The 23,986-nt window shown below is 48.8% G+C and overlaps 1 protein-coding gene across 1 annotated transcript in view; it reads left to right on the top strand.

Moving 5' to 3' along the window:
* WNT5B (Wnt family member 5B) overlaps positions 1-23,986 on the top strand; it is a 71,452-nt gene that overhangs the window by 36,858 nt on the left and 10,608 nt on the right. Inside the window, exons 2-3 of the mRNA XM_086885539.1 lie at positions 19,286-19,416; positions 20,251-20,498. Of these exons, the coding sequence (XP_086741665.1) occupies positions 19,286-19,416; positions 20,251-20,498 (379 nt within the window). The remainder of the gene's footprint in view (positions 1-19,285; positions 19,417-20,250; positions 20,499-23,986) is intronic.

Genomic DNA, 23,986 nt, shown 5'->3' with positions numbered 1-23,986 from the left:
ACAGCGATGCTCCAGTCCCCTCATGACCTGTCTTACTCTTCACTGGACCCTCTCCAGGTGCTCCATATCTCTCTTGTACTGGGCAGCCCCAAACTGGGTGCAGCACACCAGGGCTGAGTAAAGGGGCAGGATCAGCTCCCTCGACCTGCTAGCAGTACTTTCCTTAATGCATTACTAATCCTAATTCCTGCCCTGTCAGTGCAGAGAAGCCACGGTGGGTGCGGTGTTGTCACCCAGGGGTGACAGGTCCCTACCAGGACAGTGGTGGTGGGGATGCAGAGCAGCGCTGCTTTACAGAATTACAGACTCAATCAGCTTGGGAAAGACCTCTGAGATCATCATCTCCAACCTTTGACCAGACACCACCCTGTCACCCAGACCATGGCACTCAGTGCCACATCCAGTCTTAACACCTCCAGGGACGGTGACTGCACCACTTCCCTGGGCAGTCCCTTCCAGTGTCTAATCACCATTTGCTGTGAAGAAATTCCTCCTAATGTCCGACCTAAATTCTCCCATGGCTCAGCTGGAGACTCCAGCTCAGTACTGTGCCATGCTCCAGCCACCCCCTCGCTTCACCCGTGTTTGCCACTGGGCCACCTCTGCATCGAGGGTGGCCAAGGCCATGCTGGGCTGGCTGGTAACTCCTGGAGCTCTCTGGGAGCCCCATGAGGAGGGACAGGGGTTTGTGCAGCTGCAGAAGGTGGCAAAGGGAAAGCGGATGGCTGTCCCAGCCTTGCCTGCTGGAGCACCGGCTGCTGCAGTCTGTGAGGCGGTGTGACAGCCTTGAGGACCAAAGTTTGGGAACCCTGTGTCCAGGCATGCCTGTGGGAGCGATAGCACAGGGCTGTAAACAGCTCAGAGATCGGGGTAGCTGTCAAGGTTGCTGTACATCTCTGCACAGACCGTTTTAGGGCCTCTGTAATGGGGAATGGAAAATCTGAAAACGGCTTTCAACTAATGGCCTCCTTGAACTAGTTCTGAAAATCATTGAAGTAGTCACATAAACCAAGCGATTTCCAGCGACTTCCAGCAATTTCAAGAAAGAATGTTTGAAAACCTTGTTTCCTGTGTGTCTGTAGCCTCGTGTAATGGTAACTGTGGACATCTCAACACTGGGCAGAATTACAGCAGTGTTAAAAATGGCTCAAGTTCTACTGGAGATCAGGGATGGCTTTTCAAAACAGTTTCAGAAGAGCAGGACTGCCCTTTCTTTGTAAAGAAAAAATAAAGTTTGCATTTGTTCAACATGACAGGGTGTGTTTTTAATACTGTCTGGATCGCTAAATCATCCTAGTTACTGATGTGTTTGATGTACTGATGCCTCCACTAACCCAGAGGAATAGGCTCTATTTTAATCATCATTTAAATTTATCTGCTACAGAAGCAGTCGTGGCTCTGCCTTCACGTACAGATTCCATATTAGCAGGTTCTGGTGAATACTTGGAGGTGAAACATTTAGGTTTCACTCTGCTTTTCTCTTTCCTTTTTGCTTTAAGTTGGAGGCAGGGCGAGTTGAAGGACTGGGAGGCCCTGATCCTGCACCGAGTTCCCCATGCATATAAACATCACTATCGACATCAGGCTGTGGTTTGGCAGCGCACAAAAGCCAGCAGCACAGCTCCTATTATTGGCTCCAAAATAGGGTGGCCACATGATGTGAAGCGCTGACCTGGTATTCATTCACCCTGCCTGCTCAAGTTAATTCAAGAAGTTTTTTGACAGGTTAACTTTTTACTAGCAGACTTTATGCCGGCTCAGGTGTCAGTGTGCTCAGCTCCAGCCAGATCAGGTATCGTCTGCACCCCTGTGTTTGGCACGTGGCCAGAGCAGGATTGGCGCTGGCCCCGCATCCTGCGCTCTGGCTCGTTCCGCAGCCGCCTGATCACATGTCTTGGCCAGATCCCGATGAAATTTGTACTCCTGGGTGATCCAGCAACCTGCTTTTAGTGATTGTGGAGCCTCAGTCACACACAGGAGCTGTACTGTATGAACTACCTTTGTAGCATTATTTTTGGAAATATATATATTTGCTGTTGGGAGGTTGGTTAGCCATCGGGCTAATAAGCAAAAGATTGGGGCGATAGATTTTTTTCTCTGCAGCTTGGCTGTGCTCAGATCAGTTGTAGAGCATGGCAACTGAAAAGGGGAATTTCCATGGAGTGAGGAGCAGGTGAAAGGTGTGGCATCTCACGGGCCTGTCGTGGCAGGGATTCCTTGTCTGGAGGCAGCGGGATCGCTCACAAGAAGGCTGAGTCCAGCACACATCAGGCAACGTGTGAAGGAAATGTGGCACGGAAGTGTTGGTGGATCCTGGCGATTGTGTTACTCACAACTGGCAAAGCTACGAGCAAGTTCTACAAGTCATTCTCAAAGAGTGCTGATGAAGGCTTTCACTGTATTATCCCAAGTTCAGCTGCGGAATCTTGCCATGGAAATAATGTGGTATTTCCTCCCCCTAAGCCTTTCAAACCACATTTGAAGGGGAGTAGGGAAAGGTGTGCTCTTCAAGGCAGAAAAGCTTACCTGAAATACTTTTTTCTTCATGTCTTGGCACATTGTGTCTGTACCGCCTCTTGTGTGTAGCCAGCAGAAGCTGGAAATAGATGATGCATTTTCTGGAGACTGAAGTTCTCTTTCTCACGTGTTATGTACTTAGACCATCTGTCCTTCCTTGTGAACAGTTAAGGTTTACATGTTGAGTGGAACAGCCTGGAATTTGGATTCGTATTCCTAATCTACTGTAGTGTTGAGCTGGGGGAGAGGAGGGCACAGAAATTACTGTTCCAGCAGATTTTTATTTCTCAGTGTAAGCGACAGATGTCTGGAAATAGAGGTTTAGAAAGACAAAGAACAAAGTGCATGAAAAAGGGCCAATTTGTCACATGGTTGTTCAGTTGACTTTGTGTTTCCAGGAGTAAAGGAATATGTGCCGTGTTTTTCATGATCTCATGTGGTATAAATAGGAGGTGGTAATCACCGTGTGATAAACTACATTTTATTAAAAATCCCTGCCTGACTCCCATGTGCTCTGATGGCTGCTCCATACCCCTGGAACCATCTCTAGCATTCCAGCCCCTCGAGCAGCTCCCAACAGCCACGCTCTCTTTTAGAAAGCACTTGCCAGATAAATGCTTCTCTTTTTTTCCCCCCCAGTTATACTGGTGTTCAGTGGAGGCTGTACAGTTTTGCTTGGCTGGGGTTCAGGAGGATCCACATAACTCACTCGTGGCTTCTATGATTGGAAGCAGCTCATGCTGATAAAGCTGCACTCTTGTCTGTCCTGCATCTTTTATTGCATGTTGGGTGTAACATCTACCAGGTCTCTCTCTAGCTCCCATCTCAGCCTGGCCTTGTTTGTTACTTTTGCCTATCAGTTTGCAGAGTAACTTTTGGCCCAAATTTAAGAGATAACAGAGTCCTTCCTTGTCCTTCCTTTTCTTCTGCCCCACCCTGTTCCATGTGCTTTCTGCCTTTTCATAGCTTCAGCTGAGGAATGAAGAACTTGTGAATTTGCCCACAGGAATCTTTTTAGCCTTTGGGATTTTTTTTGCCTATGGGCAGTGGCCATTGGGACTGCAGGACAGAAGTGAGGCAAAAACGCTTGGACAATAAAGCCTGTGCCCAGCTAACCCTTCTCTCTCTTTTGAACCATTTAAACGTAGATGCAGCCACACTCCACGAGCCTACAGTTGTCCTTCACAAGTTGGCTTCCAGATCTTCTCCATCAGATTTGAACCGTGACCACAAAAATCGACTAAGTTTGATACAACCCATGGTCTTAAACCAGGTTTAAAGTTGGTTTAGTGGAGTTTCTTCAAATTCAGTTTGGGGAATGTTTTTTTGTGTATGAATGAAACCAAAAGGGTCCTTTTGGGACTGTTGCAATAGGACAACAGTTAATGGTTTTAAACCAAAGGAGAGTCAGTTTAGACTGGATACAAGTTTTTTACACTGAGGATGGTGAAAGGCTGACACAGGGTGCCTGGAGAGGTGCTGCCTGCTGCATTCCTGGAAACATTAAAGGTCAGGTTGGACAGGACTCTGATCAACCTGCTCTAGTTGAAGGGGGCTGGACTAGGTGGCCTTTCAAGGTCCCTTCAAAACCAAACTCTTGAGTGATTCTGCCTTGCATGTGTGCATGCCTGTGTGCATGCATCCACACATATATAAATCAGCCTAGGATGTTCAGTGAATGGATTCCCTTTGGAATTCATGCTGGCTGTGACCTTTCATTCTTTGATCAGAGAATATAAAGAAAATGTATCAGAGGGTTATTTGGAAATTGTAATACTGGGATCCTTTTGCCTGTTGAGCTTTGTTTGGAAGACTAGGTCACTGTGAAGCTTTCCTGAAAAGGAAAGTGGGTTTTTGTACTTTGCAGGCTTCATGTCTCTAATAGGTGCTACATGAGGCTGTATTTTAGGACTACATGGTTTGTCCTGCACAAAATAATTCTCATCTGGCATGTATTTCCTGGAATTGGGTGGTTTAGTCAAAATACGGTGTACTGTGGATACGTGGTTAGATGCTGGGGCAAAATTCAGAGCTAATGTCTCAGTGCAGACTCCAGCTATAGATTCGAGCCTTTGGGATTTGGATATTTTCTTCAGGTCCTGTTTTCACTTGTCAGTCAGTAGCTGACAAGAGCATAACTCCATGTCATGAGGTCAGAGGGTGTGAAGTGGGGGAGCTCGGGGTTGTACTCCCAGCTTCGCTGTTAAATTGGCCAGCGATTGTTGCTGCTGTAACACATCGAACCAAGCATAAATGAAAGGATTGCTTGAAGAATCAAAACGATTTGTGATTGTTCAGACAACAGCCTCGAATGCCATGTGTCTCTCAGGTGTGTCTGTGTGTCTGTCCCTGTGGGACAGGGCTGTCTGGTGCTCAGAGCAGGGGACCTGGGCCCCTGCCATGCGTGGCACACCCCTCAGGGCATATGTGCAGCTTGCTACTCAACGCTTAAAATCATCAAAGGAAAAGTGCTTTGGGAGGGCAGCATGTAAAACCTCAAACCTGTGTTTGCAGTTCATTGTATTGGGTGCTATTTTAAGTGTTGGGCTTTGTCATTTCTTCCTTAGCAGTACCAAAGAAGGTTGAGATGGCAGAAAATATCTGATGCAATCGTTATTATTAAAAGCAGTGGCACAAAAACAAAGAGACCTTTCAGGTGGTAATTGCTTTCATAAGCCATTCCTGGGGATTGAACTCTGTGACCTCTACAACTTGATCTAAAAGGGACAGCCCCTGCAGTCACAGCAGAAACATGTGTGGCTGACATGCTGTGTGGTACCTGTTACAGCAGCAGCTCTGTGAAACCTTCCTTTCTAACAGCTGTGTCGTCCAAAACCCAGCAGAGGTGGATGGATGCTCTGTGTGGAGCTCCAGTGCCAGCCAACACGCTCAGCCTGGGATGGGGAGAGGCTGTGGCCTTTGGCTGAGCCTGCTCTCTGCAGGCAGGGCAGATGGGGCAATACTGGACAGCTCGTGGCTAAGGGCTGCTTGGCTGGCAGGGAAACTTCTCCCTGTGCTCTCTGTCAGAGGCTGCAAGGAAGAAAAGACATCAGTCCCTGGGCTTTCCAGTCAAGCCTTGCACAGAGACCTCCCCAGAGTGTCCAGGGACAGGTAATTCATATTTCACAGTGGAGTGACAGGTCACAAGAAGGTAAGCTCAGATTGGGGAGGGCACTGGTGTAGCTGCGTGGCTCTTAAAACACAAGATTTTTGTACCCCTGGATTACTGCAGCATCACTTTTAACTATTGACTCCTCCCTCTCTGGACTGTGGCCACCAGCACATTTTCAGGTAGTAAATGGCATTCTAAAATTGGCAATTCCCTTGAATTGGACCAAGTTATGTCACCTGTCTTATGAGCACCGGCTCTGAAGTAAGTTCTTGGAGGAAAACTGGAAAATAGGGCAATGCTGTTTTGGAAACACACTGTGAAAATGAGATTCACAGTTCGAGTTTGGCACAAAGGTGAGAGTTAGAAAATAAAGTTTTAAAAGGAAGGCAGGCTAAAATACAAAATACAATGTTATACTTAATGGATAATTTGGATTGCTTCTGGCCAGAGGAAGGTTAATGTAACATTTTATTCCTAGAAGTAACCAAGCAGAAACTGTGCTAAATTCCCCTGATTTTCTGCAAGTTATCTGGTGCAACTTCAATGGATGCACAGAAAAATGGTTGCAAAGGGACCAGGTCCCTTTCAGAAACTTCTTTTGTTCCTGCTTCTGTTCTTGTGTTCATGTGGAAACTAAAACCCCATTAAGGCAGCTAAATTCACCAACACGTGTTATCTATCTGTTCAGGACAAAAATCTTGGAAATCCTCTCTGGAAATGCAGGGGTAAAATGAAGGCCAGACAAGCAGGGCAGGAAGAAAATATAAAGCTCAGCATGCTGGAGGTGGAAATATAAATATGTAGAACAAAATCTGTGTTTTACACTTGTTCTTTCAACTTGTGTCTACACTTTTCATTAAAAAAAAAAACATAATAAACCTTTGCCTACAGTGTAATGTAAATTAATCAGTGTGATCAGACTCCCTCATGTACAATAGAATACAGCTTTCTCTAGTTCTGATGGTTCCAATTTTTTATTTTTAAACAGAAAAGTATAAGCTAGAAATATGGCATTTACTTCTGGTTTTTTGGGTTTATTCCTCCCAACATACATACTGACTAAATTATGTGGAAAAGCCTCTTTCTTCCCACTATTTCACCCTTGAGATCTAGTATTTTCCTAGTCTTGTCAGTGTTCCACGCTTTTTGCCAGCAATCCTGATCTGTATTCTTTAGGTTCCCTTTGGACCGTGAATCCTTTTGTGAGAAAATTATTCCTCGGTGCCCTGAAGCAGGAAACGTAAACAAAAGTCTTGAGATGGATTGAAATCTGAAAATTGTTTTCAGATTGACTGAAATTGACTATTGAAATAGTGAAAATATTTCTAGAATGGCAACAGTTGCCACAGGACGTGGGGAAGCGACAGGTAACTCAATAATAGTCCTTTGCATATCCAGAGCACCTCTCCTGTGGCAAAAGATGTCTAATCATGGGATACCTGGATTTTTGTAGCATTTCAGGTTCCTTTGCAGTCTTTAGCCCTGCTTCATCCGTGATGGAACCAATGCCAAGCTGTGTGTTCTTCATGGATGGGGAGTGAGCACCTGGGGCTGGACTTTGTTTGAAGTCTGGGATGTTTGGGCTCACGCTGTCTCGCTCTGGGTGCCCAGGAGTGTAGGCATGAAATCAGGTTTTGGAAACTGAGAACTGAATGACTTCCCAGCGTCACATGCTGGGTTTGTTGCAGGGCCAGGAATCCAGCCCAGATCTCCTGGCTCCCTCCCCACTCCCTGAGCGCCAAGGCCGGTCCCCAGCTCTGTTTCAAGGGATCCTAGAGAGCACTGGCATTTGAGCAAGTCAGCTGGCAACTCCACTCTGTTTTGTTTAGAATGATTCACATTCTTCCATCTAATTCCCACACTGAAAATTTCCAGCTTCCTATTTTCCCCAAGCTGTCCCAGCAAGACATATTGAATATTCAGATGTGGTGGCACACACGTGCTTTTCCTGAAGCAACCCCTCAAAGCTTTTTCTGGATGTTTGTTTTACTCCAGTTCCTGTAATCCCCAAAGTGACATTAAACAGATTTTTTTTGTTTAACCTTTGTGTGAAACTTTCTCTCTGTCCCTTTATTTGTAAGGATATGTGGTTTTAGTTACGTTTTGTTACATTCCCTTGTGCATGGAGGAGACACTGTGTAAATGAAAACACATTATAATTGTTACACACCACGCAGAAACGTCCTCTCAGACCCATACATGCCCTGTCTAGAACATATTTTTGTCCTCTCAGACCCATACATGCCCTGTCTAGAACATATTTTTGTCCTCTCAGACCCATACATGCCCTGTCTAGAACATATTTTAGCATGTGCACATCACTTTATTTTCAAACCCCTTCATGTAGTAAATAACTTTTTCCTCTCTACACGTGTTCAGGAACAGGAGGGCTGTTCAAAGTCTTGGCAGTGCATCTCAGAGACATCTCAGATGGAGTTGTACCTGAGAGCAGGAGTAGGATCCTTGCTGTTCCATTTCCCGATGCCGAATCTCTGCACACAGCTGGGCTGGAGGGAAGAACCGCGCGCTGTCAGCACGAGCGGAGTCACGACAGTGAAAAAGCTGGCTTCTGCTTCAAGTGAGGAAGTTATTCTGCTGGAACAGCATAAATCCTTAATAGGATTTCTTGCTTCCCCTGCAGTGTAGAGGCTCAGGCAATTCCCTCTTTCATCCTGCACCTTGCCTGCTGCGAGGATGGTGAGCATCTCCTCCTGCAGCAGCAGCAGGCTGAGCTCCACACCTGCAGGCGAGCCTCTCAGCCCCTGTGCAGTGCAGCTTGCTTCCCTCTCCTGCAAGACAAGCAATTCTTATCTCCTCTGCAGGTACACTGGGGTTTTTCTGCAGGACAAATATATTTTTCTTTGCAAAAACTTTGCAGCTGTCCAATAAAGCAAAGGTTGCTTTCCAGATGTTCCACCTACAGAAATTGCCTAGTCCTGTCCAGTAGACTTAATCAATATTGCCAGAGAGGTTGGGGAAAGAATCTCCAGGACTGTAAATATTCTTTTGGATTGTAATGTAAAATAGATAATTTGAATTTTCTCTATTTGAGTGGCAGTTGGGAGAACTTCTCCCCCCTGGATTTTCCCCACTGAGTACATGTTTCCCCTTTAGCATCAAGGGAAAAACTAACACATTTCTTTCTCTTAAAAAAAGCCATCTCCTGTGGACTGTCCAGCTGTGTGTGGTAAATTCTGCACAAGGTTTAGTGTGAGCATGGACTAAATGGTGACAATCCTTACATGTTTTCCCTGGAGGATATTTATGCAAAATAAATATTTTATTTATTAATAGAAACTTTTATTATTTTTATTTCATTATTAAAATAATTTCTTTTAATAATTTACATTAATATATAAATATTACAATATATTTTATAATTATATTTTACTAATATTTATATTATTTAATATATATTTATAGAAATATTAATTTTTGATATTTTAATATTTAAATAACTATTTTAACAATTTGTTTTATTAATAAAATTAATATTTTACTATATTATTATTTCTACTTATTACTATTAATATTTTAGTTATTAATATAAATTTTAAATGAATAAAAAATTTGAATTAAAAAATTTTAAAATTAATACAAATTTTAAGTTCATATAAATTTATGCAGGATATAATGGAAAATAATTTATTATTAAAATAATTATTATTGTATTCTCTTATTATTTTTATTGATTGATATAAATATTTAATTTATTAATATAAATTTTAAATTTATATAAATTTATGCAGGATAGTTATGGAAATATTTTATTATTAGATAATTATTATTCATTATATAATCTTATTATTTCTTAATATAAATATTTTATTTATTAATACAAATATTAAATTAATACAAATTTTAAATTAATACAAATTTTAAATTAATAGAAATTTTAAAATTAATATAAATTTTAAAATAATATAAAAATTTTAATTAATACAAATTTTAAATTAATATAAATTTTAGATCAATATAAATTTATGCAGAATATTATGGAAAGTGTGGCCAGAGAGTGCCTTTAGCATGAAGATGTGATGGCCAGTGGGGCAGGCACTCTGTCCCTGCAGGAACAGCCTCACTCCTCCAAGCACAAGGGAAACCCCCTTCTCTCTGAATTTTCACCAGGAATGAGAACCACTCAGTTCCTGCTCATTTCCTTCTGCAGGTGTGATTCTGAGCCCTGCTGTAGGATGCTGTAGGGGTGTGATCTTTCAAAGATGACATTTCAAAGATGACATTTCAAAGCCACACCGTGGCCAAAGGAGCATTCCTGCCCTCCCTCAGCTCCCCGTGGCTAACTGGACCGAGAGCTGGTTGCCATCAGAATATCCCAGTGCCTTTGTGAGGTTTGCAGGATGGTGGTGATCTGAGCTGGGCAGCCTCCTCCAGCCCAGCTGCACCTGCTGTGGGAACAGAGACTTTTAATTCCCTATTTGAAGGGCTGCAAAATGTGGGTGTTACACCCTCAGAACAACTCAGGGCCAAATTCTCTGTTGCCAGTCATTCCTGGGCTTGTGCTCTGCTTTCTGAGGAGATGAGCTGTTAGATAAACACCAGATAATTTAACCCCTTGGAGTTATGTTTCTGGTGGCCACAGCATTTTTCATGTCCAAAGCAGGAAAGGAAAAAACACAATTTTCCACAGGCACCTCTGAAATCTGATTCCTTGTTTTGAAGCCTAGGTGTGGGCTGAGCTGTTTGGAGGATGAAATTGCCACTGGTGGAGTGCAGGATGTGCTCAGAAAGCCTCGCCGTGGGTGCAAAGTCAGTCTGCTGACAACTTGCACTGGCTGTGTTGATGTAAAGCAAGTTTTGATTTTGGTTAGCCCTGCTGGGCAGGCAGAGCTGTGGGAGGAGGAGATGGATGCTATTCTAGAGTCTGTACCAAAATGTCACATTAGAGTTCATGCTGGCGAGAGAAACAGGAAAAAAAAAAGCACAACTTTTTTTGGAAAGCTTCTGGATAGCTTTGGCAGTTAAAATATCTGTATAATGTGCTTTGAAAACTGAGGCAAAGTCAATGAAAATGAACAAATTTGAGTAAAGTTGCTCTAGAGGCTTCAGTCACTTTTCCAGTTGTTCTTTTGTTCCATTTTGGGAAGGATTTACAAAGCAGCAAATGCTAGCACAAATAGTGGAAACCTCATCTGTTACAAACCAGATAATTTTACACAGAGCCATCTTTCAAACTAATGCTTTGTTATCATTTTTTTCACATAGATTTTTATTGTTTTTTTCCCTTTTTTGCTGTTGTGTTCTTGCACTTCAGGCCTTGCCCTGATAACAGAGAGGCTTTGGCATCATCAGAGCTTGGTGTAGCTCCTGTCTGGAGGCTGATGTTCACTCTCTGTGCCCTCAGCCTCTGGCAGTGAACTTACAAACAAGGTCTGTAACAGGATACATCTATTTTCTGCAGCTCAAATTGCACATAAGTGATCATGTTAGAATGAGGTTGAGTTATAAAATGATCTCCTTTTGATACAAATGTATATGCAGTCTATTCCCCAGACAGTTTAGCTGGAATCTGTTGCACCCAGAATTAACAGGAAATTCCTTCACTGAAGTGTGAGGGTATAGAAGATAAGTTCTGAAATTGGTTAAATGGGTGTAACCTCCTGATGTAGGCAGGCCTTTATTTATAGTGCTTCAACCTTTACTATAGTTTATTTTTAATATAAAACACAGTAAGCATGCTTGAAAAAAAGGTTTTTCCTCTTTGGTTTGGAAACTGTGAAAACTATGAAGATGATGCAATTATACACTTGGGCATTATTCCTAAAATGTTCTGTATTTGAATCCACTGTATTTGAGCAGGAACATCATTGAATTGATGGCAGAAGTATTTGATGGTTGAAAGAGTGGAAAAAGCAAGCAGATTTTCATTTTGATCCCGATTCAGCAAAAAATGAGTAGGGATATTCTTACTTTCAGGCACCTGGTTTAATGCTTTACTGAATGGAGGTAAATCTGCCCCACAGATTTACTGTTTTCAACCTGTCACTCACCCCCTCCTGCACCTCTCTTTCCCTTTCTGTGAGGCAGAGATAAAATAGTGGCTCTCAGGGCTGTGGGGTCTCAAGGATGGGTATATGTGCTCGCTTTGCAAGTCTGGAGTGGAAGAAAAGCTGGCCATTATTATTTTTATTAGACTAGACTTTGTAAGAACCTCTTTGAAGAGTCTGTTTGGAAAGAGAAAAATTATAATGAATTTGGATTTATTCCAATGGTTTACTGTTTCCTTTGGAAATGGACAAGTCAAGCTTTGCTGGCTGTGGTTTAACTGGCAGGAGGGTCTTGGTCTGACCAGTCTGATGCTGTGACCTTCACTGAGGTGCAGAATGTCCAAGACACAGCAGCAAACAGTGAATCTCCATTTCCTCCAGTCATTCACTCCTGGAGAATTAAGAACCACTGCAGCAGCGGTTTAACCATACTTTGAATATTTGATTTCCTTTGGCAGTTGATGTAATTCTCACAGAGTAGGGAACAAGCTGAAAGGAACATACATCCAGGGTAAAAATGAGCTCCAGGCCTGTGAGATGCTGAGACATAAATCTCAGTTTGGGATGGTTCCACGGGGGCTGGGGGAGCTGGACACCCCTTTAGGGAGGATAAAGGTGCTCTGTGTTCTCCAAGCTCAGAGTGAGGAAGAGAACACTTAAAGTCATCCAACTCTTTCCATGCCCTGGCCTGTCCTAAAATCTCTGCAGAGAAGTTGCTTTGACTTGGATATCCTTGCTCTGCCTCCTTGCTGATGTTGTCAGAGAACTTTGTGTTCTTGTGCTTCGTAACCTTCGAGGAGGGCTGACGTGTGTGCTCATAACCACCATGGTCTGAGCCCAGAGCTCTCACACGAACCCTGCAGCAGCATCAGCTCCCCCAGCAGGAGCAGGGCTGCCCTCCTGTCGCTGCCTGAGGGGTCTGTGCCCTGCTCAGATACAGCAGGGAGCACAGCAGCTCCCAGGGCCGGCCTCTGGAAAATAAAGGAGGGATGGATGTTCTTCTTTTTGCTTTTCTCACGTCTTACTCCCCTCTAGGATGGTTAATCCTTGGTGTAAATTTAACATCTGGGAAAGCTAGATGTTAGCTAGATGGCCTTTAAGGGATGGAGCCTTTCATTCTTGGAAATCTGATGTTGGGGAGCAGCAGCTTGGGCTTCCGAATCCTGCCTGGCCTTGTGTCCCAACCTGACCCCCGTGGCTCCTTTGGGGGGCCTGGGGAACATTTTCTGAAGATGAAATCATTAATGCAATTTAAGGAGATGGGGTGCTTGTCTGGCAAGGGGGCTGTGACACCGTGGGCATCTTAAATAAGCTGCTGAGAGGTCAGCAGAGGAAAATGCCTGGTACTTCTTTCAAACATCTGTATCTAGTGATTTGTTGGGTTTATAATTATGCACAGTAGAACTGGTCTAATTTCTTATGGGACTTTCCCAAACAAATAGAGGACGCTGAGAAGGTTTCAGTTTGTGATTAGGGATGATTGCTGCAGCCCCAGAAACCCTGGTATTACAGCAGTCGTGGGAACAAGAAGTGCAGAATTTGGGCTAGACATGGTTTAGGACTCTGGCTCTCAGCTGGAGCTGCCAGCATGCAAATAACCTTCTCATGTAAAATGGAACTGGATGGCTTGGATCTGTCCATGGGAATATCATGGATGTGGAGATCTTCCAGACAGCTATATACCTGCAGGGATGGGGCTGTGGTGCTTCTTTCTCCGTTTCAAAACATCTAAATCAATTTTGTTTCAGCATATGCAGCTTCTGCTGAGTCTGTTGCACTTTTCTTTGGGACATCTTGTGCTGGTCTCAGTGGACCAGGTTGGCTCAACACTCAGATTTAATCTGCTGGAAGAGTGAGTGCAAGTACCACAGAATCCCCTTGAGAGGAAGGAGGATCGTGTCCTGATTAATCTTTGGAGTTTGCTTTTTTCTTGTAGCGGGCGAGATGGGCTTGCTCCAAGTGAGCTCATTGCCTGTCATGAAATCCTGTGCTGGAAATGACACTGTTCATTAGGCTGTACATATATTCTGTAGCTGAGAAATGGTTTTGTTCATAGAATAATTATCCTTTGTACATATTCTGGCTTTGAATGGTGAAAATGTTTAGTATCTGGCCACTTTTGTTGTCTAGCACTTCTGCTTTATTTGCAAGCTTCCTCCATTGTTGCTCTCCTTGGTGAGGCACTTCAGGGAGAGCTGTCACTGGGTCTGCTGGGACTGGCAGGTATATCTTGGCACTTGCTGCACTACATGCCCTGGTGACAGGCAGGCTGGATGCCATTGGCCAGGGGAGCCATGGAAAAATGGAACGGCAAGGTAGCGGTGAAAGGAAATCTGGATCTGTCAGCAGGGGTGACAGGTGATGAGATGCAGGAAAAGGTAGTGCATGAGCACATCAGGAGATAAAACCGAGCCTGTAAGCACCAAAAGAAACAAGCAGGATGTAAGCAGGAATAATCTGCCTTTCCAGCAGAGACAGACAGTGCGTGACAATTCAGTGAGGCAAGGCAAAAGGGCAGGCATGAAGGACTGATGTGCTGGGATACTTCAAGAAGCTTTTATTACACCTTCTGTAACAGCCCAGCTGTGTCTGGACCTATGGAGGTGGCTCCAGGTGCTGGTTAAGTAATAATTGCAGTACAAATAAATAAACTCCTTTAGATCTGGGAAGGTTGACACCAGTGCAGCGATGTGGTGGCACAGTGCTGAGAGAGGACAGGGCAGCAGGGGAGCAGCACAGAACCAGTCAGGGAGTGGTGAGATAAAAGATGATTTAGGTTCCTGTGTGAAGACTGAAATTTAGCTTCAAGTGATTTGGGCTTTATTAAATTTTTTTTTTCTTTTCTTTCTTTTTTTTTTTTTTAATCTACACTCCCTCTAAAACTGGTTCAGCTGAATGGGCAAGTATGTGACTTTAATGAGATTCCTGAAGTCTTAGTAAGAGCTGTGGTTAAAGCCTGTCTGCCAGAAGCAGATGGATAGCAGGACGTTCTGATCCATCTCCTGATGCTGTCAGCAGCTCCATGGCACACAAGCAGAGGGCAGGGATTCCCCTTGGAGCAGCACATGGAAAGCCTCCTTCCTGGGTGTGCTGGTTTTGGCTGGAGTGAAGTTAATTTTCGTCATAGTAGCTGGTGGGGGGCTGTGTTTTGGATTAGTGCTGAAAACAGCGCTGATAACTCCGGGATATTTTGGTTATTGCCCAGCAGGGCTCACACAGTCAAGGCCTTTCCTGCCTCTCGCCCCTCCCTGCCAGGGAACGGGCTGGGGGTGCAGGAGGAGCTGGGAATGGACACAGCTGGGCCAAAGGGTACCCCAGAGCTGATGTTGTGCCCAGCAGAACCAGCTGGGGCCAGCAGGAGGAGGAGGAAGAGGAGGAAGAGGGGTTAAACACAACACTGGGCAGTGCATCTCTACTGGCTCCTGAAGCAGAGAGACTCTACTTCAGTGAGCATCCTTCACATCTGGAGTAAGTGCCTTGTGTCAGAGAAAGCAGTAATTGTTTCTGGATGCCCTGGACACTGCGAGGCATTCAAAGCAAGCACTGAACTGCAGTCAAGCTGCAAGAGTAAACAGGAACTCAAAAGAAGCTCCTGATCACTAGAGGAGGAATGTATGTCCAGCTCTCCCCAGAGCAGAAGAAATCAGACAAGTTGCAGAAATGAGGAACACTGGAGTTATGTGGAAGTGATGTTTCCTTTCACTCGATAAAGATCTGGGTCACATCTGGGGACATCCCGAGTTTTTAAGAAACAATAAGGGTAGGACAAGGAATTTGCATGAGTAACCCTCCCTTTCTCATTTATCAGAGCTGTCTTCCAGCGAGGGTTCAACCCTTTTCAGGCTCTGCCAAATCTTTGCAAACGATCTCATGGACATGACCTCCCTTTCTTGGTGTCCTGCAGCTTCCCTGCAGCAAACAGGGCAGGGACAGTGCTGGGAAATCAGTGACAGCTCTCCAACTGCTTGGCTGCACCTTTGGAAACTGGATGTGTAAATTTATGCTTGGTGCACACTTGTCACCTCTGAAAAGAGAACAAAGGCAAACACAGGTACAAATTTCAGGCAGGCAGCCAGCACAGTAGACAGTTGCCTCGGGCAGCAGACTGTTGAATGCAGCAGAATGCCAAGGCTTTAAGAAGAGGAAGGCTTGCTGCTGCTGCTCTGCCCTCTAAGAGGCATTAGACCTTTTATCTGAGGGTTGAGATTCATGTCCTGTTTTCAGGCAACAGCTCCTTACTTGGCCCAGGTGATGCTTGCTCTGGGTGCAAGCATCTGCAGTGCTCGAGCAGGTTCTCTTCTGCTGTGTGAGTGATCCATGCCCACTGGAAGGGGTGGGATGGGACCTTTTCCCACAGGAGTTACAGCAACCTGTGCTTTCAGAGTTCTTCCTCCTGCTCCTTCATCCCCTAGAGTAGCAGGAGTGGTCTGAGCTGGTGTGAGTGGGCTGCTGCAGGGGAAGGATGGTTTGGAGTGAAGGTGGGAGTCACCTGGATGGGGAAGGATGGGCAGGATGATGGCCAGGAGGGCTGCTCCACCTGCAGTGAGGTTGGGCTGTCCTACCTGGTGCTCCATCCATCCCAGCCCACGGCAGCCCCGCTTCACCCCACCTCTGATCCTCACAAAATGTCCCTGATGTCTGCCACCCAGCCCTGCTTGGGCAAACAACCTCACAAAGCTGTTTGATCCAGCCCTGCAGTCGGGCTCAAAAGATAACCCAAGCTTTTTGTTTATAAAATCAAAACCTCTCATTCAGGATTTTGGTGGCAAGTAGAAACAGGCACAAGAGGGGAAGACCGCATTCTTCAGACCACCAGCCAAGAGATTTTTTTTGGTGTGGAAGTTGCTGGCTGAGGCTAAATCCCTGCAGCAATGCCTCACCTGCTGTTATCACTTTATCTGAAGTCATAAACACAGCCAGCAAAGAAATTATTTCCAGCACCTCAAAAAGGACTCGCTTCCATAATTCACATATAGGCTGAATGGCAGTTGCTCTCACCAGCAGATTTTAGGTAGGATTCAGAGTTTGAGACTTCTTCTGCTGAAGGAACTGCTTTAGTTGCCACCTTGGAGAGGCTATTAGGCTGGCTGGATAAGCCATCTTATCCCGTACAGCAATACTTGGGTCCCGTGTTTCAAAAGAAGATCGCAAGCGCTCCTCGTGCTCATTGGCAGTCAGGCTGCTACCAGCAGTATTCATAACACCTCACTGTTGTTAATCATCGTCTGCCTGTGCATATTAATGCTTGAAACGAGGTATTTAATTAGTGCCACGTGTTTCTGGAGCAGGTTTCACGTGAGCATCTCCCAGGCTTTCCGGGCTGGGAAGGTTTTTGTTCCCCGCAGGCCGCGGTGCTGCCGGTGGGCCAGCGGTGCGTGCTGCCGTGTCCTGGCCGCCCCGTGAACGCTGCACGTGTGCTCAGAGAAGCTCACACTGCCATTGACATCACCTGGATTGGTGGAACTGCCTCGGCAGCTGCTGCCGTCTCACATTCCCGGCTGGGAGAGGCAGCCGGGCGCCTGGCCACGGTTTACTCCTTCCTCAGCATCCGCAGGGTGAGGGCACAGCTCGGAGATGCGCTTCTCCCATCGTGTCATCTGTTTACATGGCACATGCCTCGTGCGTGGCAGAGACAGCCAGGGCTTTTATTTTTCCTCTCCTGCCCTACTTCTTCTTTCTGGCTGTGATGAGATGGAAAGGTGGGACGCTCTCCTCTCTGCCAGCAAAAATGTTTTCTGTATCTGAGGCTGGCTTGGAAATTCTTTAGGTGACATCACACCATGTCTGTGCAGACTCATTGTTTGTCATGGAAAAGCCATTCATCCATACACAACTTCCTTCCTCCCCAGACTCGGGGAGATAAACTTTCCATTCTGTCTATTCCCTATAGAAACAGACCCAAAACACGTATGCCTGGCTACACACACACACACACACACCTCGCCACCCCTCCTCACGCTCGGGGCTGGGGGAGGAGGAGAAGGGAGGATAGAGAAGATGGGAATAAAGTCACCCTGTTTTCTTCAGACATGGATCCCGAGCAGTAAAACTCCCCTCCCGCTGCGCTGCCAGGTCACACAAGGCTTTTTTGTCCCGAGGCTAATTCTGGCACTTGCAGCCCCACATCTGCCTGCCAGGTGAGATGGGCCACCAGCTGCAGGTACAGCACATCTGGATGGGGGAGGAAGCCAAGCGTGCTGCAAACAAACACAGCAAGTCCACCGTGGCGGGCGCAAGGAATTCGATAAAAAATACACTGCAGCAGTCTGAGCTGCTGGGGCTGGTGATTCATGTCTGGGGTGCTGCTGGTGAGGCAGAGGGCAGGGCTGGGTACCCTGTACCCCCTGTACCCCCTGTACCCCCTGTACCCCACATGTCTGGGGTGCTGCTGGTGAGGCAGAGGGCAGGGCTGGGTACCCGGGTACCCCCTGTACCCCCTGTACCCCACATCCTGGGGGGATCTGCACGCTCAGCCTGCTGAGGAGCCTGGGGTGGGCATGTTTCCGTGGAGGAGAGGTGGGAGCCGTGTGGAGCAGGGGACAGAGGGAAGCCTTGCGGAGATGGAGGCGGCAGTGGGGGTGTGCTAAGGTGGTTGTTTCCCTACCCGTGAGCCAGGCAGGGTGAGAGGAGCATCTCTCAGGTCAGAAATACCTGCACGGTGCGGGATGCCCGCATTTGCTCTCTGCCCGTGTCCGGGGCAGGGCTGAGGAGCTGCCCGCTTGCCCTGCCTTTGAGGTTCGCGGCCATTCCAGCGGAGTTCGGACCAGGGGAGCCTTTGAAGCTTTTCTCCTGTCCATCTCCCGTGCCCCTAAAGCCAGTAGGCTCCGGTGCCAGCCCTGTCCGCACTGGCGGCCCCGCAGAGCCCCCCGGCCGGGGCACGGGGCCGTGGGGCCCTCGGGGAGCCGATTCTGGGCAGCGGGCAGCATTTCCGAGCCGCCTCTGCACTACAAAGGCAGCGGGGCTTTGATGCTCCCGCACACCTGCGGCTGCGGGGCTCCGGGCCGGGAGCTCCGGGGAGCGCTCCCGACGGCCGGGGGGGCGAGAGACCCTGTCCCGGGAGGCTCGGGAGCATCGGGGACCTCGGACCCTGTCCCGGGAGGCTCGGGAGCATCGGGGACCTCGGGGACCTCGGGAACATCGGGGAGCCGGTCCCTGTCCCGGGAGGCTCGGTCCCGTCCCGGGAGGCTCGGTCCCTGTCCCGGGAGGCTCGGTCCCTGTCCCGGGAGGCTCGGGCAGCCGGTCCCTGCCCCGGGAGGCTCGGGCAGCCGGTCCCTGTCCCGGGAGGCTCGGTCCCTGTCCCGGGAGGCTCGGTCCCGTCCCGGGAGGCTCGGGCAGCCGGTCCCTGTCCCGGGAGGCTCGGGCAGCCGGTCCCTGTCCCGGGAGGCTCGGTCCCTGCCCCGGGAGGCTCGGGCAGCCGGTCCCTGCCCCGGGAGGCTCGGGAGGCTCGGTCCCTGCCCCGGGAGGCTCGGGCAGCCGGTCCCTGGCCGGGGCCGGGGGCGGGAGGGAGGCAGGGCCGCCGGCGGAGCCCCCGGGAGGCGGCGGCCGGGGGAGGGTCCTGCGGGGTGGGAGGGGGCGGCAGCCGGGCCGAGCTCGCCGCGCCCCCGCCGCACGCAGGCCCCGCTCCAGGGCTTCTCTCGGCGCTTCTCCGCAGGGCGCCCCGTCCCGGCGGCCGGCTCCGCGGGGGCTGCCCCCGCAGCCCACCATGAGCGGCCCGAGGCTGGCCCTCGCCGCCGCGCTCCTCTGCAGCTGCACCTCGCCCGTGGCCGACGCCAACTCCTGGTGGTAAGTGAGGGGAGCCGGCGGCGCCTTTGTCCGCCGGGGACCGGGGACCGGGGACAGGGGAGCGGGGAGCGGGGAGCGGGGAGCGGGACAGTCCGGGGCCGTGCGGCAGCTCCTGCCCCGGGAGCTTCCCTCCCTCCTTCCCTCCTTCCCTCCTTCCCTCCTTCCCTCCTTCCCTCCTTCCCTCCTTCTCTCCTTCTCTCCTTCCCTCCTTCCCTCCTTCCCTCCTTCCCTCCTTCTCTCCTTCCTTCCTTCCTTCCTTCCTTCCCTCCTTCCCTCCTTCTCTCCTTCTCTCCTTCCCTCCTTCTCTCCCTCCTTCCTTCTCTCCTTCTCTCCTTCCCTCTCTCCCTCCTTCCCTCCTTCTCTCTTTCCCTCCCTCCCTCCTTCCCTCCCTCCCTCTCCCTTCCCTGCAGGGTTCCCCGCTGTCCCTGCCCACTCTCGGGAGTGCCGGACGCTGTCCCTCTCCTCCAGGCGCTCCTGGGCTCCTTTTGTACGGGCTGCCTGAAATGCGGTCCGGGCTCTAGGATGTGGGGAATGCGGAGGGAATGGATGGCTGAGGTTTCCCAGGCGCTGCCAGGAGCGCTGCGAGCAGCGGCGGAGCCCCGTTCCCCCGCAGAGCGGCAAACCTCATCTGCCCCTCGCCATGCCGGCCCCGGGGCTCAAAGTCTCCCTACGGACGGGCAGTGTTGGTCCCGCAGAGCCCCGCAGAGCCCCGCATGCGGAGGGAGGCGGCTGACACGAGAAATGCGCTCCGCAGCCGGGCCGGGCTGCCGCCGAGCGGTGTCGGGCGCTCGGCCTCTCCCTCCAGACTCCCTCGGGATGTTTCTCTCATCGCAGGTCTTTGGCCATGAACCCCATCCAGAGGCCGGAGATGTACATCATCGGCGCCCAGCCGGTGTGCAGCCAGCTGCCGGGGCTGTCCCCCGGGCAGCGCAAGCTCTGCCAGCTCTACCAGGAGCACATGGTGTTCATCGGGGAAGGGGCCCGCAGCGCCATCAAGGAGTGCCAGCACCAGTTTCGGCAGCGCCGGTGGAACTGCAGCACGGTGGACAACACCTCTGTCTTCGGGAGGGTCATGAAAATAGGTAGGAGCAGCTGGGAATTCAGCAGGGCTGGGCGCAGGCCGGCTGTCCCCCTGCTCCTCCAGATACACCCGCAGGAGCGATGAGCCCCGGGCCGGCTCCTGGAGCTGCCTGCAAGGAGCTTTCCCCTTCCCTGGCAGCGTTTCTTTTGGGGGCAGCACGGGAAGGTCAGGAAAAGTTCGCTGTGCTTCTTTAAAGGTGGAGGCAGGAACAATGGCCCCGTGTTATCGCTCCCAGCATCTCGGACAGGGAATGCAGCCCTGAGATGTGGGAAATATGGACCCTCCGAGCATGGAAATTCCCCCACTCCCCCCTTACTGCCGCTTTCTGTGTAAACCTAAGAGATTTTTATAATTCCTGCCCTGCTGGCCGTAAGAGGCACATTGACAGGCCATTGCTGCACTTGAATTGAGGTGTGACCCAGCCACATTGTCCCAGCTCCTTTTGAAATGCAATCATCTGATGGCAAGAAACTGAGAAATCCGGGCTGGGTTTGAAATGTCCGACAGGCAGGCCAATAAAGAAAAGGTGTTAAAACAGCCACACACACACACACACTCACTCTCCACAGCCCCTGTCTGAAGGTTTCCCTTCCCACCCACAAAGCCAATCATTTACACTGAAGAATCAGAACTATTTCTCGGTTGTGAGCTCGAGGGATGCAAAAAGACCTTCAGCTCCTGTACCCCCGGTATTGCTCACACTGGTTTTGGCTTCACTCTCAACAAAGCTGCAGAAGCAGCAGGACACCAAGAGATGCACCTTTAATAGCTCTGGGGCGTTCAGGGATAGGGCACAAAGTCCTGTGATCTCCTCTGTTTGATCCTGAAATTCGTGTGTCCTCCTAGAGAAAATTCCAGGGATATTTCTGCAGGTGTTACTCCATCTTGCAGAATTCCTATTTCAGCCCTAACCAGAGCTATTCTGATTCTCCCCTTTCTGCCCAGCTCATACCCCAAGAGTTCTTCTCTGGGAAATGCTGTTTCCTGACACATACTTCCAGTTCCTGTCACACATCCAAGGCATCTGTGCATCCTTGATCTCTCTGATAGCAAGGGTGGTGGCCACATGGGGCTGCATGCAATCCCAGATTGTTAAAACTTGTGCTTTGAGGGATAAAAACTGAAATTTCATCCACCAAAGGACAGAAAATACACTTTCATCTCTCCTTTCTGATGTCACTCCCTCACGTGTGACTTCTCCTAAAGAATGGTGTAAATTTCAAATCCCCAAGGAAATGCTTGTGACTCCATAGGGATGGAATAAAATAGGAATCTCTCCTTCTGGAGCAATCCTCATTCTCCAGGAGCTTCCTGCAGCTCTGGGTTGGTGCTGTGAGAGGGTCCACGAGTGGAGAAGGGTGAACTAAGAGAGCTGAAGGATGAAAAGCTGTCAGGAAGAATCAGAATGTGTAGAGGCAGAAGGAGCTAGAGTGGATAGTGGAAGCGGGAGGATTTCTCCTCTCTAAAATGAATCTGATTCTGAGTTAAGATTGGGAGTGGATTTCTTGACGTTTTGGTGAAGGCAGAGGTGTTGTGGGTGTGTGATGGGTGTGACCATTGCTCCTGCTGCTTGCTTTGTGTGTGCATTTGCTGTGTCTGTGGCAGGAATGTGCTGATGGCAGTGTCTGAGGTGACTGCCTGCAGTTGCCCACTCTCCAAAAACCTATGCCAGCAGTTTGGAAACCATTCTCTGCTCTGCTAGAGCACGTTCAGATGTTTATACTCCAGCAGGAGACTGCACAAAAGAAAAATCTCACTGAAGGTGTCCTGGGGTATTCCTGGATCTTTGGTGGTTCGTGGCTGTTTGTGTCATGGATGAGCTGCTGTGGAGGGAGATGCTGCCTCTCCTTTCTTATAGCTTCACCTTCCGATTTTACATTTTCCTATTCATAATGGGTCTTTGCTCATCGTATTTTCCACACTGGGGAAGAAGACAAAACCTCTCAATCTCTTAGGTTATGCCAGATATAAAGCCATTTTTCCCTGGGTTTGTACTGTGTGTCTGTCTCCTGTTTTCAACCTCTGAGCCCCAAATCTGGACCACAGCCCTTTTTCTGTACTCTGTGCCAATGGCACGAGAAAGGCCTGGAGACCAGAATATCTGCAAGAGTGCACAGCCATGCCAGATTGTTGTGGAGAGGGAGGGGAAAGGAGATAAGAGGCACCCAGAAGGTGCACAGTGTGCCAGCAAGCCTCGCTGCCCACCCACCCATGCGAGCCTGGCATGTATGACATGATTTCTGGAGCTGCACTGGATTGTGAGAGGGGAGGAGAACCTGCCTTGGCCAGAGCCTGGGAGATCCATGTGAGAGCATTCCCCCAGAAACCTGGAAGCTCAGTTTCCTTCCCCCTTCACAGAACTTGACTCAGCTCAGAAGCAGGAGAGCTGGTTGGGCTGTGTTTAATCATTACACCTTCATTTTGTGCTTCTCATGGCAGTGAGGCAGTCCAGTGACACAAAGCTTTTGGAGGGACACTGAAGTTGGCTGCTTTGGAACATTGTTTTCCCCTGTTTGTGTTGTTATGAGACTGGCTCTTAGCTCTTAAATGTGGTTTATTCAATAACAATATTTAATGATGTAAAAAATCACCCTTCCAAAGTTGCTTCCTGGTCTGTCAATGCAGATTTTAGACTGCACATGTGTGTGTGTAGCTTGATGCATTATATACAGACACATTCCTCACTGCTACATTTATGAGGGGGAGAGCACAGAGCACCCCAAAAGGTCATGTTAGAATTTCCTCAGGGGTGGAGAGAGCATATCTCCTCCAGCAGAATCCTAAATGCAAGGCTGGGATTTCCAGGTTAGTCCAGTCATTTCTGGAGCCAAAGATCTTATCTCTTCTGTCTTTTCAAATGCTAAAAGGGGGAAAAAGAAAGACAGTCATAAAAACAGAGAACAAAGAGAATTTTTTTTTCCTTGTTTTTCTTTGAGATCTGCAAACTTTAGGGTAATGCTTTTAAAACCAACGAGTTGAAACGAAAACATTTTCATTAAAAAAAAAAAAAAAGTTAAAGTACGGGGTTCGTTCTTCTCCCATTTCCTTCTGGAGCAGCTCCAGAGGGGCTGTGGGAGCCGAGCCCTGGCTGGGGGCCGCATCCCTGGGATGTGGTGCCTGGGATGTGGTGCCTCGGGATGTGGTGCCCGGGATGTGGTGCCTCGGGATGTGGTGCCTTGGGGTGTGGTGTGCTGGGATGCCGGTGCAGTGCCCGGGATGTGCCCGGGATGCCGATGCAGTGCCCGGGATGCGGATGCAGTGCCCGGGATGCGGATGCAGTGCCCGGGATGCCGATGCGGTGCCCGGGATACAGTGCCCGGGATGCGGATGCAGTGCCCGGGATGCTGTGCCCGGGATGCAGTGCCCGGGATGCGGATGCAGTGCCCGGGATGCGGATGCAGTGCCCGGGATGCGGATGCAGTGCCCGGGATGCCGATGCAGTGCCCGGGATGCGGATGCGGTGCCTGGGATGTGCCTGGGATGCTGATG

Source organism: Cyanistes caeruleus, chromosome 4 (assembly GCF_971803275.1).
Source record: "Cyanistes caeruleus chromosome 4, bCyaCae1.hap1.1, whole genome shotgun sequence".
In the NCBI taxonomy this organism is placed as follows: Eukaryota; Metazoa; Chordata; class Aves; order Passeriformes; family Paridae; genus Cyanistes; species Cyanistes caeruleus.
The sequence above is the reverse complement of the archived record's forward strand: the minus strand, read 5'-3'. Positions and strand labels throughout refer to the sequence as shown.